This window comes from Cetorhinus maximus, chromosome 8 (genome assembly GCF_964194155.1).
Source record: "Cetorhinus maximus chromosome 8, sCetMax3.hap1.1, whole genome shotgun sequence".
NCBI lineage: Eukaryota > Metazoa > Chordata > Chondrichthyes > Lamniformes > Cetorhinidae > Cetorhinus > Cetorhinus maximus.
The window spans coordinates 79,784,421-79,798,714 of record NC_135886.1 but is presented as its reverse complement, the minus strand read 5'-3'; the positions used below and the strand labels follow the sequence as shown (position 1 = coordinate 79,798,714).

Below are 14,294 nucleotides of genomic sequence, written 5' to 3'. Positions count from 1 at the left end.
CCATCCTCTCTTCCCTTGTCTCTACTCTTTGATAGACCTCATCTGATCTCTTACACCCAGCTTAAAACCATCTCTACTTCCCTAGTTATGTGGTTCAGAGAAACACTGGTCTCAGCATGGTTCAAGTATAGACCATCCCAACAGTACAGCCCCTACTTTCCCAGTACTGGTTGCCAGTGCCCCACAAACAAGAACTTACTTCTCCTACACCAGTCTTGAGCTACTTATTCATTTCTCGAATTTTATGCACCCTATGCCAATTTGCACGTGGCTCAGGTGATAATCCAGAGATTATAACCTTTGAGGTTCTGCTTTTTGATTTTGTGCTTAGCTCCTCATACTCTTTATGCAGAACCTCTTTCCTAGCTCTACCTATGTCATTGGTACCTACATGGACTACGACAATTGGATCCTCACCCTCCCACTGCAAGTTCCTCTCCAGCCTTGAGCAGATGTCATGAACCCTGGCACCAGGCAGACAACGTAGCTGTCTGGACGTTCATTGCTGCAGAGAACAGTGTCAATCCCCTCACTATACTGTCTCCTATTAGCACTACATTCCTTTTTGCTCCCCCAACTTGAATGGCTTTCCTGTACCAGTGTCATGGTCAGTTTCCTCATCCACCCAGCAGCCCCCAATCTTATCCAAACAAGCTGACAGAACCTCAAACCTATTGGACAATTGCAGAGGCTGATACTCCTGCCCTCTGGGTCCCTTTACTTGCCTCATTCGTAGTCACACCTGCCTGTCCCTGACCACTAACCAAATCAGAAGACTCTATCCTAAGTGGTGTCATTGCCTCCTGGTACAAAGCATCCAGGTAACATTCCCCCACCCCAATGTGTCAGCATCTGCAACTTAGCCTCCAGCTCAATGACTCTGAGCTGAAGCTCCTCAAAGCGCAAACACTTATTGTTTGCACCCTGGATCACACTGGCATCCAAGAGCACTCACATGCTGCAGCCTGGACACATCACCTGCCCTTACAGCCTTAATGTGTTTTAATTAATTATATTATTCACTTATTTATGTTGCTTTCTTTAAAATGTTTTAACTTTACCACCAGTTTGTATACTATTTTAAACCTTAGGGCTGGAACAGACCTTAACCACTTACCAGATACTCACCAAACAGCTAGCTCCTTTCCCTGTAGTAGAGCAAGAACCAATTCCTACAGGGTGGGAATTGTAGAAAAAGAGCAAAGGGAAGTGAACACCTCCCCGCAACTCTCAGTAATGTACTCAGTTCCTCAGCTGCACTCATTTGCCTGGCTGCACTAAAGAACTCTGAATTTATAGAAAACTGAACTGGGTCTAGAGAAACCAGATTCAACCAGTTAGCTAATTAACTACTCAGCTCTCTCATTTTTCTTCCAGCCTTAGACAGGTAAACAAAGAAACTTAGTCTACTTACACAGTACTTTCCAAATAATTACAGATTAGATTTACAAGAACAAGATTAAACTCCCTTAAACTCTCCCACTCACTAAACTCTCAGCTATACACAGTTCCTCAGCTGCACATCACGAAAAGTTGGTGGAGTGGGGAAAGAAACTCAGATAGTTATAAAGCTGAAATGCACCATTTCTTACCTGTACACCAGCTTCTTTACATGCTTCAATTATAGTTTTGGTCCCTGTGTAATTAACTTTATAGAAGAGTTCTCGGTTGTCACTGGAAGGTGCTGGAGAGGCACAGTGAAACACGATGCTCACATCCTGAACTGCTGGCAGTATATCCTAAACAATCACAATTTATTAATTTGCAATTCCATGGTTTGAAATTTTCCTTTAAATATACACTAAAGACACTTGATAGCAAAATTAACTAAACTGACAATTTGTGGACATTTGCTGGACAACCTTGAATAAGCTGCAAATAGCCTGAAAATTCAGGATTTTGGGCAAGGGACAAGGCTATAATAAAAATAAATCAATCTTGATAGATTTTCTTTATGTTTCCAAATGGCTGCCTTATTTACGAAAGGGAAGTATTCATTCTGGTATAATTTTCTCCAACCAGTGTCTAGGCAATGTCAGATGCTCAGATACCATCAAACAGTGCACATGAAATATATCAGCCATCATATCACTATCAAATTACAATATATGATACAAATATCATCCATCATATCACTATCAAATTACAATATATGATACAAATATCAGACCCCTGCTGCACTATTGGCATGCTGCTGAGAGGGTGCTCCATTATACTAAAGGGGTAAAAGGTCATACAGATTCACCTCAATCTCCTATGGCATAGGAACCTTGTGATGCAGTTGGGCACACAGCCCATTGGTATAACAAATGAGATCACAAAAAAAACTCTACTAAAGCTCTACTGATCAACACATTGCAAGAGCACAGTATGGAAAGGAACGAGCCATTAGATCAATTGAATACATTCTTACCACAGTCCACACATAGTATAGATTTGGTGATGACAAAGTAAGAGGTGCAGGGGTTGACAACAATGCAGTCATTACCCCTCTGAAAAAGACCACAACTTCAGGATATCACTATGCACAGATTAGCACAAAAATCATGAATTTGGGGTCTTTCAGGGTTCCAACACAGGAATACACTTCTCAATAAACTCCATGCAACTCCTCAGCTCTTTTGAGTAATTTGTAACCCTTAATCAAATCTTACATTGTTAGGGGAAAATTTCTGTCCAACATCCAGTCAGTCAGCCTGATAATTTAGCAACAGTGGAGTTGAGGGAGGTAGTAATTAGGTAGAGCTGGGTGCCATCAATTTACATGTGATAACTGACAGTATTCTCTAGGATTAAGTGAAACCAAAAAGTTGGCAACCGTAAGTACATCAAAATACCTACTTGAAAAATGTTAAGACTGTTATACATCGTAACTGATGGTTAGTTGTTCATTCCAGTTAACAAAATTGTATTCAAACAAGTAGCAGCACCTTGTCCCCCAGTATATTAGCAATTCAAAGTGTCACAAAGCTGAGCTTTTTCTCTTTTTGCACTCAGGTGGCATCATGCCATGAGAAATTGAGAATTCAATACTGTAATGTTAAAAACATCATTTATACCAACCTCCTTAGAACACAGATCTGCACTGAAGAACTGTACTCCTTCATTCTCAAATGGTTTTCGGACATCCAAAATATTAACAATATATCCTTTCTCCAGAAGCTTCTTTACTAAATGCTGGCCCAAGAAGCCAGAGCCCCCGATTACAGCACATTTCTTATTATTCTACAAAACAAAATGAAAAGTCAAGTCAAAAGCAAAATACTGCAGATGCTGAAAATCTAAAAATAAAAGAAAATGCTGGAAATGGTCAGCAGGTCTGACAGCATCTGAGGAGAGAGAAACAGAGTTAATGTTTCAAGTTATGAGCTTTCTGAATCAGAATTCAGAAAGGTCAGATGTAACAGGTTTTAAGCAAGTAAAGATACAGTATACTACATTGAAAGGAGGACTAGTAAATCAGTTAGTGTGTGGGGCCTTGGATGGTGCAGAGAGGAGGTAAAAGGGCAGGTGTTGCATTTCCTGCACTTGTATGAGAAAGTCTGTGATAGGGTAGAAGGCAGGAAGGAGAGATCACGTGTCTTTTTCTGCAACCAAGGACTCTCCCCACCCGAGTGATTGACAAGGCCCTCAACCTTGTCTGTTCCATTACACACACTTCTGCTGTCACCCCTTCATCTGTTCCCTCCAACCCGAGAATCATTATAGGTTTCCCCTTGTCCTCACCTTCCACTGCACCAGCTTCCACATTCAACAGATCATCTTCTCCATTTCTGCCACTCTAGTGATGTCATAAAACACATCTTCCCCTGCCCGCCCCTTTCAGCATTTGAAAGAACCATTCCCTCCACATTATCTTGGTCCACTCCTCAGTAACTCCAACAGCCCCACTTCTCACAAGGCCTTGCCATACCAACGCAGGAGATGCAATACCTACCATTTAACTTCATCTCTTGCACCATCCACGGCCTCAAACATTAACAACAATTTACTTGTACTTCTTTCAATGTAGTATACCGTATTCATTGCTCACTACTCTACACTGGTGGAGACCAAACTCAAATTGGTTTACTGCTTTGCAGAACTTCTGTTCTGTCCACAAGCATGACCCTGAGCTTCAAGTCATCTGTTATTTTTAATTCTCCACCATACTACCAGTCTGAACTTTGTCTTCAGTCTCCTGCAGTATTCCAATGAAGCTTAATTTAAGCTTCATCTTCTGACTGGGCATTTTACAACCTTCCAGACTCAACAGTAAGTTCAACAATTTTAGATCATAACTGCTGCCTCTATTTTTCCTTTTTCTTTGCTGGTTTTCATTTTTCTCCCATTTGTTTTCAGATGGCAGCCTTCATGATTCTGCCATTCCCACCTCAAGACAGTGTGTTTTGTTCCATTCCCTTTAAGCAGTCATAATAGTAAAATGACAATGGATTTTTATTAACAGCAGTGAAAACATCATCTTTGTCCACAACATCATTCACCTTGTCTCTCAGGCGGTAGGTAACATCATAATGGCCTGTGGTGATTCCATCACTCCCTTTGGCCCGGTAACATGAATCCTTTTGTCATTTAATCTTTCCTATCTTCCACCCTATCGCAGACCCTCCCCTTTTGTTCTTTTTCCTACCTTCACCCTTTCACTTTCTTAAAACCTATGGCATCTCTAAAAGATGTAGAAAGCCCATGGACCTGAAACGTTATCTCCATTTCCTCTCTCCAAATTATTCAGGAAAGGGTAAATTACAAGCCTACCGACTCCCACAGCTACCTCGACTACAGCTCCTCACACCCCGCTTCCTGTAAGGACTCCATCCCATTCTCTCAGTTCCTTCGCCTCCGTCGCATCTGTTCTGATGACGCTACCTTCAAAAACAGCTCCTCTGACATGTCCTCCTTCCTTAACCGAGGTTTTCCACCCACGGTCGTTGACAGGGCCCTCAACCGTGTCCGGCCCATATCCCGTGCATCCGCCCTCACGCCTTCTCCTCCCTCCCAGAAACATGATAGGGTCCCCCTTGTCCTCACTTATCACCCCACCAGCCTCCGCATTCAAAGGATCATCCTCCGCCATTTCCGCCAACTCCAGCATGATGCCACCACCAAACACAACTTCCCCTCACCCCCCCGGCGGCATTCCGTAGGGATCGTTCCCTCCGGGACACCCTGGTCCACTCCTCCATCACCCCCTACTCCTCAACCCCCACCTATGGCACCTCCCCATGCCCACGCAGAAGATGCAACACCTGCCCCTTCACTTCCTCTCTCCTCACTGTCCAGGGGCCCAAACACTCCTTTCAAGTGAAGCAGCATTTCACTTGCATTTCCCCTAACTTAGTCTACTGCATTCGTTGCTCCCAATGCGGTCTCCTCTACATTGGAGAGACCAAACGCAAACTGGGCGACCGCTTTGCGGAACACCTGCGGTCTGTCCGCAAGAAAGACCCAAACCTCCCTGTCGCTTGCCATTTTAACACTCCACCTTGTTCTCTTGCCCACATGTCTGTCCTTGGCTTGCGGCATTGTTCCAGTGAAGCCCAACGCAAACTGGAGGAACAGCACCTCATCTTCTGACTAGGCACTTTACAGCCTTCCGGGCTGAATATTGAATTCAACAACTTTAGATCTTAAACTCCCCCTCCCCCCATCCCCACCCCGTTTCTTCCCCCTCTTTTTTTCAATAATTTATATAGATTCTTCTTTTCCCACCTATTTCCATTATTTTTAAATCTACAACTAAAACTTTGCTAGTCTTTCCACCCCACTAGAGCTGTACCTTGAGTATCCTGCCTTCCATTCTTAATTAGCACTTTGCTTAGATAATATCACCACCTTCAACACCTCTTTGATCCTTTTGTCTTTGACATCTTTTGATTATCTGCTCCTATCACTGCTTGCTTGTCCCTACAACCACCCCACCCTCAACTTCTCTCTACCGCCCCCCCCCCGCCCCCCACCTTAGACCAGCTTATATTTCACCTCTCTCCTAACTATACTCAGTTCTGCCGAAGGGTCATGTTGGACTCGAAACGTCAACTGTTTTCTTCTCCTCCGATGCTGCCAGACCTGCTGAGTTTTTCCAGGTAATTCTGTTTTTGTTTTGGATTTCCAGCATCCGCAGTAGCTTTTAGCTTTTTGTTTTTATAACAAGTATACTGTCCTGATTAAAAGGTCATAGATCAGAAACGTTAACTCGGTTTTCCTCCGCACAGATTTGAAAGACCTTAATACGTCCAGCATTTTATATTTTTATGTGAAAAGGTCAGATATATTCTCACGAAATCTTATCCAGACAGGTTTCAGATCACTGCAAGTTGTAGACAGTCAATATTTTCCCAATTCTTCGCCCCCCCGCCGGCCCCCCCGCATCCATCCATCATGTAACCAAACATCCGTCTCCCGCGATCTGACATTACTATTACCTCAAACATTGCTAACTAAATACTCACCCGCGAACGCACGCTCATCTTCCACAGCAAAACAGAGTTTATTCAGGGATTTCACGGTGTTAAGATATAGTCATAACCCCCCAAAACGACGTCAACTGCACCTTTTAAACTCGATTGGGCAAAAGGACAGCCCCGTCTCTTCTGATTGGTGTAAATACCCCCTTCCGGCGTAACGTTACCCTGGTGACCAACTCATCATCCAATCAGATTATCGGATGATCATGAGCTGGTGGTGGCACGCGAAGCAATGACCAATCGAAATTGCTTTTAGCTCCAATTCACCCGTTCAGTGAGTCACCGCATTATGGATGGACAGGTCAGGAATGACGACTTCACATCGATGGCATTAGATATGTGAAAAGGAGAGTTGGATATTTTTGAGATAATTAGTTCGGGTATGCAGGTTTTGTATTGTTTTTGAATTGGCTGCTTGCCAGTTGTACTGTGTCAGTTAGTGGTCTTTTTGGACAGATGAGGCACAAATATAATCTGTGAAGTTTGGGGCCGTCTAAAGTACAATGACCGTTAAATCCGGCGGCACGTTGACCCTCGCATTGCTTTTTGGTCAGCAAAAGAAATTTGGTGGTCAGGCAGGGAGACAGGTGGACCTTGTCGATGCAGGATTTAAAGTTAGCTACCTAACCAACTGCTTCTGACTGGACTTAAATGTTTTTATGCACAATCAAATGCTCCTAATCTCAATATACTCTGAATTAAACTAATAACATATCTTGAAATGTTTGTTATTTTTAACTTTATACCACAAACTACATTACAAAGGCAATTCTTAATAATTAAGAACATGCACTACTATAGCACCTTTTATTCTAAGGACCTTCCATTGTGCTTTCCAGCCTATTCATATTTTAAGTGTTGTCACACCTGTTATGTAGACAAACGTAGCAACCAATTTGCACTCAAGGTCCCTCAAACAGCACCAAGGACAAATGAACAGTTAACCTGTATTGGTGGTGGTTGGGGAATAATTGGCCTACTGCCCTATGCTCATTTAAGTAGTACCTTGGTATCTTTTGCATCTATCTGGACAAGCAAATGGAGCCTTGCTCTCATTTAAAAAGAGAGCAGCTCTAACAATATAGCAGTACCTCAGTGCTGTACTGAAGTATCAACCTGGATTATGTCTTTAAATCTCACATTAAAGGTTGAATCCAAGTCATTTTGATAGTTAAGTACCACCACTGAGCAAATTTGATGAAGATAGAGGGCCTGAAATTCTTGACTGGGCTCCCAGACAATGACACTTTCATTTACTGAACATTTCTAGCATTTTTTGTTTTCCTACACTGTCCCCATATCTCTTCACTCCTTTAATATTCAAAAATCTATTAATTCCAGGTTTGAATATACTCAATGACTGAGCATTCACAGATCTTGAGACAAAGAATTCCAGAGTCACATATATTTGGATGAACAAATTTTCCTAATTAAAAGTGGCTTATTCTGTACAAATCCAGCTAGGGCAAACCTCCTCCCAGCATTTGCCCTATTAAACCTCTGAGGAATTTTACATGTTTCACTGAGATTGATTACCATTCATTCTTCTAAATTCTAGGGAATATAAGACCAGTCTATGCAATTTCTCCTCATAGGATAATTTCCTCATTTCTGAAGTGCGTCTGGTAAAGGAACTAGGGACTATTGGTGATACATAAAAGTGGTGGATGTCCTTTTGAGGTCATTGGAGGAAGGCATAGCCCTTGAGGTCCTGCTGGGCTCCATTTTTCTAGTAGATGTTGTTAAGTGTTTTCCAGTGTTTGCTGGTGTTCCTTCATTAAATTCTAGACCCTCCCCACCAACATTGCTCACGCTCCACCCCTGCCCTGACACTGATCCACCCCCATATTCAGCATTATTGGGACTTGAAGATTTTGGCCAACTATGCAACAAGAATCACGTGTTAAATTTGCTAAATTTGACTATGGCACCTGTGCATTGACAATTTTTACTTCTCAATTTTCCCCCCACACTTTCTTTACATCTTTTTTATTATTCATTCATGGGATATGGGCAGAGCTGGCTAAGCCAGCACTTATTGCCTTTCCCTAATTGCCCTTGAGAAGTTGTTGGCAGCTGCCTTCTTGAACCGCTGCTGTCCCTGTGGTAAAGGTACGCCACAATGCTGTTAGGAAGGGAGTTCCAGGATTTTGACCCAGCAACAGTGAAGTCTTCATGATGTATTTTATCATCTCGTTCTGAGGTGGCAGCCAGAGTCTTATTTTTTGCATTACAAACCTTAAGTCTGCATATTTTGCTGGATGGTTTTCCGAAATGCCAGGATCCACTTCCTTTGCCTCCCAAGTATTTGACATAAATCTACACCCCCTTATTTCTTATCAACTCTATCCTTCTTGTCATTTTGTACTATTTTATGATAATCTCCATCAGATAAAAATTGTGCTTGTCTTACCCCACTGTTCTACATTGCTAAGACCATCTTTAATTCAGACAGTTTCTAACATCAGAACCTTAAAAGGATTTCCTCATCTTGTGTCCTCTGTGCCTGACTGGCGCTGACACATACTAATGTCCTCTGTTGTATCAATTTCTTAAGAAAATACTAAAATACTGTGATTGCCATTTCAACAATATTTTATGGTACCATTGCTTATTAAAATTTATTCTGATTACTTTTTTTTAATGGAATCTACTCAACGACTTTGTTATTTGTGCAATTTGCCTAATTTTAAATATACTAAGTTAGCTTATTTTTATTGATCTAATTTATCTCTTAACTTTCTTAGGAAGGACCATGATTGCAAGACTACAGGGTAAGTCTAGATGTGGAAGGTTATTCAGCACATTTTTATTCATCCATCCAAAATGATCCTAAATTTCCTTCACAGGAATATTCAATTTTTCAGTGGGTTCAGATCCCATCCCAGAAACCTGAACAGATAATCTAGGCTGACACTATTATAATACTGAGAGAGTGCTGCCTTGTTGGAGCTGCCATCTTTCAGAAGAAATGTAAAACTAATGTCCCATCCACTCTCTCAGGTGAACATCTGAAGAGGAACGGAGTGGAGTTCTCAGGGTGTCCGGGGTAATATTTACCACTGAAGCAATAACACTAAAACTGACTCTGGTTATTAATTTCATTGCTGTTTCCATGACCTTACTGTACATAAATTGGCTGCCCTGTTTCCCTACTGCAGTGATTACACTTCAAAATTACATTATTAGGGATGTCCTACAGTCATGAAGGCATTATATAGACTAAACCTCTTTCCCTTCAATGTATTGTTCAGTCTATAGTGCACGAGAATTCCCTGATATTCGAAATTTGCTTGATACTAGTACTTGTCCTACTGTCTCAATTTAACAACTTGCTTTAAAATAGTAATACATAGAAGTTACAACACTGAAAAAGATAATTTGTCCCAATATTTCATAATTTAAAATGTTTATTTCATTATGCCTTTCAATCCATGTAGTTCTGATGAAAATAAATCTCCAGATAGTACTCACTGAAGTCCTAAGGTTTTATATATGATCGCTATTATCTCATATGTTTTATACCTCCCATCAGGTTTTTTTTTACAGCCTTATCAATGAGAGATCCTGCTTTTAATATCCTTTGAACCTGTGCCCCCAAATCATTCTGCTCTTCCTCAGCAACAACATTTAAGAGTATAATTACTACATTACTTTTTACTGAAATGCATCATATCACACTTACTGACCATCTACCATTTTAGTTCATTCCACTATTTTACCAATATCCCAACTAAGATGCTTGTAGAGTTACCAGTAGACAATGTGGTTTCCCAGGGACCCATAACTCACCTGGAGCTAGTCCAAAGTTTCCCGCTGCTTCCAGTGGGAACATTTCACATTGAAACAAAAAACCCTTACCAACGGATTTTCCTTCTCGATTGAAATGAATGGGGGAAACTTTAAGGGACATTGGAGGGTTTACAGGGAAGGGCTTAATTTCTGCATGGCAGTGGCTGAACGTGAAATGAAAATAGAAAATACTGGAAATACCCAGCAGGTCAGAGTTTATATTTCAGGTCATGAGAAGAGTTTTAACCCTGTTTCTCTGCATCATCAAAAGAGTTATAGCCCTGTTTCTCATCATTAAGAGTTTTAACCCTGTTTCTCCAGGTCATCAGGACAATTTTAACTCTGTTTCTCCACATCACCAGGAGTTTTAACCCCGCTTCTTCAGAACATCAGAATTTTAAGGGTCGTGAGGACTCGAAACGTCGACTCTTATCTTCTCCACCGATGCTGCCAGACCTGCTGAGTTTTTCCAGGTAATTCTGTTTTTGCATCAGAGTTTTAACCCTGTTTCTCGGGATCACCAGGAGAGTTTTAACCCTGTTTCTTGGGATCACCAGGAGAGTTTTAACCCTGTTTCTCGGGATCACCAGGAGAGTTTTAACCCTGTTTCTCTTGGGCCTCGGCTTTTCCAGCACTCTGCACTTCGTTTCTCACCACGACCTCGACCATAATTATTCCTATATGTCACAAATATGCCCAATCAGGTTGAGCAGGCGGGTCCCACTAGCCAATGAGCGCGGTTTATCTTTGCTTAAAGGCGGGCGCAGCAATGTTATTGGCTGAAAGCTGTTAGAGCCCGCCCACAGGTTGGGATGATTGACGGCTGCCTTCGCCCATCGGGTGTTAGTTGCTGAGCTGTGATTGGTGCAGCCGTTGTTATGGTGCTGGATTTTGGAGCTGTTGTGTCTTAGCGATGCGATAGCTCGGACATTGCAAACCTGTTCTCAGCACTTTGTTCAGAGCTTGCGAAATGGCTGCGAAGGTGAGTGGAGGCCCTTCTGATCCTATATAATGGCCGGTACATCACAATATCCCGAGGAAAGCCCGGAGAGCCACAATAGCAGATGATTATAGAGAGGATGGGGGTTGGTGGGAGATGAGAATTGTGAGGGACAGTGTGTGGGAGTGAGAATTGGAAATCAGGGACAAATGGAGCAATCGGATCCTAGGGAACTAATTTTGGGCTTGGGCATCATAAGTAAAACAAGGTAGGGCGATCAAAGTAAACAGATTCTATTTAATATTCTATTCAATATTCGAGCTAAAAGGGTTTAGTTTGGGTGTGGTTTTATCCCCAGCCCCCACACACTCCAACATGTCGAGCAAGAATGGATAGGATTTCCTATCTGTATCTTGTGTTTCATACATAACAGATAATTTAATTTCTTTGGAATCATCCCATAAACTGATGAAGATTAAAACCACTGTTCTGCTGCCAGCAGAAGCACGGTTTACCAGAGGATGCATAGTCACTGTTGTCTCGCTGCGTACAACGAGGTCCCACGAACAAAAATGAAATGAGTAACTAGTTAAACCACTTTTGCTGACATTATTTGAAGGAACAGTGACAACACGGATACGGAGTGCGCTCTGCTGCTCTTCTTTGAATAATGATCTTTACATCCACCTGAAAGAGCCAACGGAGTCAGTTATACATCTCATCCAAAAGTGACACCTCGAAAAATCCCATTAGTAGTATTGACCTTTTTGTAACAGTTAACTGGGGAGTCTGGCCAGGTTATGTCCCAAAAACTAATAATTAGTATTTGTTAATAGAAGTTAATTATCATAAGCCCAACAGTATATCTGTTGTTCTGTAGATTAATGATACAACAGAATATACCATTAAATGTCCAAAATTAAATTATGCACTAGGCACAGTTATGTTTAAGTTTGTTGCAACCTGACACTGATGGACCTTCACAACGAAGTCTGTTACTTAGGTGATGTTAGTACACAAACATGCAGCTACTCAGTCCAAGTTGCAAATGGCTGCTAATGATTCCATCTCCATCTGCAGTGTCTTGATGTCAATTTTTTTGTCTGATAACATTCCTGTGAAGCACCTTGGAACATTTTGCCATGCCAAAGATGCTATAAACATGTAAGATGTTGTTCTATCCAATAACTTTAATCACTGATAATGAATTTCTCCTTTCCACAGGAAATGCCATTCTTATTTTCATTGCAATATTAAGCCAACATAGATTGCTCTTGCAGACACAAAAGTGAGGAACTAGTACCTGATAAGGGGATAGAATTGGAGAAGTTCAAAGATCATACTTGGTGTTGAGCTCTAACCAATTTCGCTGACAAAGTAAAAATGCAACAGTGACCATACATTCAAAGTTGAATGCTACATATTGACCGTACTTCCAGATACATCATCACCATCGGTACTGCTACAAAACCTAATCTCTTTAATTTCATTTCTTCGTGTGCCTAATTCTGACAAATTCTGATGGGTTTATGATCAAATGATCCTCTTGAGACTATTTTAATATTCTTTATGATTAGTGATTTATTTTCATGGCTGCAAGTACAAACATTATAGTTTGGGCATGTGATGGAGAATTTGTATATGGATACATTTTTTGCTTCATTTTCTTGATATGCATGAAACAATTAGAAGGCTCCTGTAGGGTCAAAGAGTCCATCATGTACTGGTGTCTGAGAAAGCCCTGTATCAAAGAATTATGCAGGATTTGTAGTGTCAGCTCAGGTCATCCAGGCTTCTTGCATTGTTTCATTGCTTGAATTCCTCACTTTAAACTAAATAGTGGAGGGAAGGGATTGTGTGAGACATGTGGTAAATCAACGGGAAACAACAAGGTAATAAGAGCAGAATAGAGAGTGGGTAATGATAACCAGTATGTGGCAGGAAGGGACAGAGCCTACAAACTTAAGAGTGCACTAGCAGATAAGATAAGAGATGCAAAAATGGTAAAGAGACAGAATTAAAGGCTCTGTATCTGAATGCATGCAGCATTTGTAACAAAATGGATGAATTGTTAGCACAGATAGAAATAAATATGTGTGATATTAGAGCCATTACAGAGACACGGAAGTAAGGAGACCCAGGCGGGAACATGAATATTGAAGGTATTTGACATTTCAAAAAGAGAAGAAGCTAGAAGAAGGTGGTGAGGTAGCTCCATTAATCAAGACTGTCATTAATATGGTAGTAAGAGATGTTCTTAGACTCGAAAGAGCAAGATGTAGAATCAGTTTGGGTAGAGATAAAAAGTAGGAAATGTAAGGGGTCAATCGTCGGAATAGTTTATAACCCCCCCCAAACCCCCAAAACAGTAGTTACACAGTAGGACAGAGTAAATAGGAAGAAATAAATGGGACGTGTAAGAAAGATGCCACAGTAATCATGGGTGATGCTGATCTATATGTAGAATGGGCGAATCAGATTGGCAAAAGTAGCTGGAAAATGAGCTCATAGAGTGTATTCGGGGCATTTTCTTAGACCAGTACATTCTAGAGCTAAATAGTGAGCAGGCTATTCTAGACCTGGTAATGTGCAATGAGACAGGATTAATCAATAACCTCATGCTAAAGGAACCTCTTGGCGACAGCGATCCTAACATGATAGAATTTCACGTTCAGTTTGAGGGGGAGAAGTGTGTGTCTAAGACTAATTTTAAATCTAAATAAAGGTGACTATGAGGGTATAAAGGCATAGCTGGCTAAAATGAAGTGGGAAACTAGATTAAAAGGTAGGACAGTAGAAATGCAGTGGCAGATGTTTAAGGAGATATTTAATAACTCTCAGCATAGATTTATCCCAGCGAGAAAGAAAGACTCAGAGGATGCATCATCCGTGGTTAAATAAAGTAATTAAGGATTGTGTCAAATTGAAAAAAAAACTGTACAAATCTTCAAAGATTAGTGGTAGGTCAGAAGGTTAGAGAGATTAAGAATCAAGAGTGACTAAAAAAATTATAAAGAGGGAGAAAGTAGAGGATGTGAGAAAGCTAACTAGTAATATAAAAACAGATAGTAAGAGTTCCTACAAGTATTTAAATAGGA

General features: G+C 41.1%; 2 protein-coding genes across 6 annotated transcripts in view; one reads left to right on the top strand and one right to left on the bottom strand.

The window, feature by feature from the left end:
* nsdhl (NAD(P) dependent 3-beta-hydroxysteroid dehydrogenase NSDHL) overlaps window positions 1–14,294 on the bottom strand; it is a 63,498-nt gene that overhangs the window by 8,688 nt on the left and 40,516 nt on the right. The window contains exons 1-3 of one of the 3 annotated variants that reach the window (XM_078547118.1): window positions 6,450–6,588; window positions 3,064–3,225; window positions 1,593–1,739 (exon numbers count right to left, since the gene is read on the bottom strand). In XM_078547118.1, the coding sequence (XP_078403244.1) occupies window positions 1,593–1,739; window positions 3,064–3,225; window positions 6,450–6,467 (327 nt within the window). In that variant the 5' untranslated portion in view covers window positions 6,468–6,588. Of the gene's footprint in view, window positions 1–1,592; window positions 1,740–3,063; window positions 3,226–6,449; window positions 6,589–14,294 lie in introns of those variants that run through there. The other 2 variants (XM_078547119.1, XM_078547120.1) reach the window with 2 other exon arrangements.
* Window positions 9,224–14,294, top strand: part of LOC144683759 (centrin-2) — a 30,204-nt gene continuing 25,133 nt past the window's right edge. For 2 of the 3 annotated variants that reach the window (XM_078547122.1, XM_078547123.1), the window contains exon 1: window positions 11,116–11,238. In XM_078547122.1, coding sequence (XP_078403248.1) covers window positions 11,227–11,238 — 12 coding nt within the window. In that variant the 5' untranslated portion in view covers window positions 11,116–11,226. Of the gene's footprint in view, window positions 9,239–11,115; window positions 11,239–14,294 lie in introns of those variants that run through there. The other variant, XM_078547124.1, reaches the window with a different exon arrangement.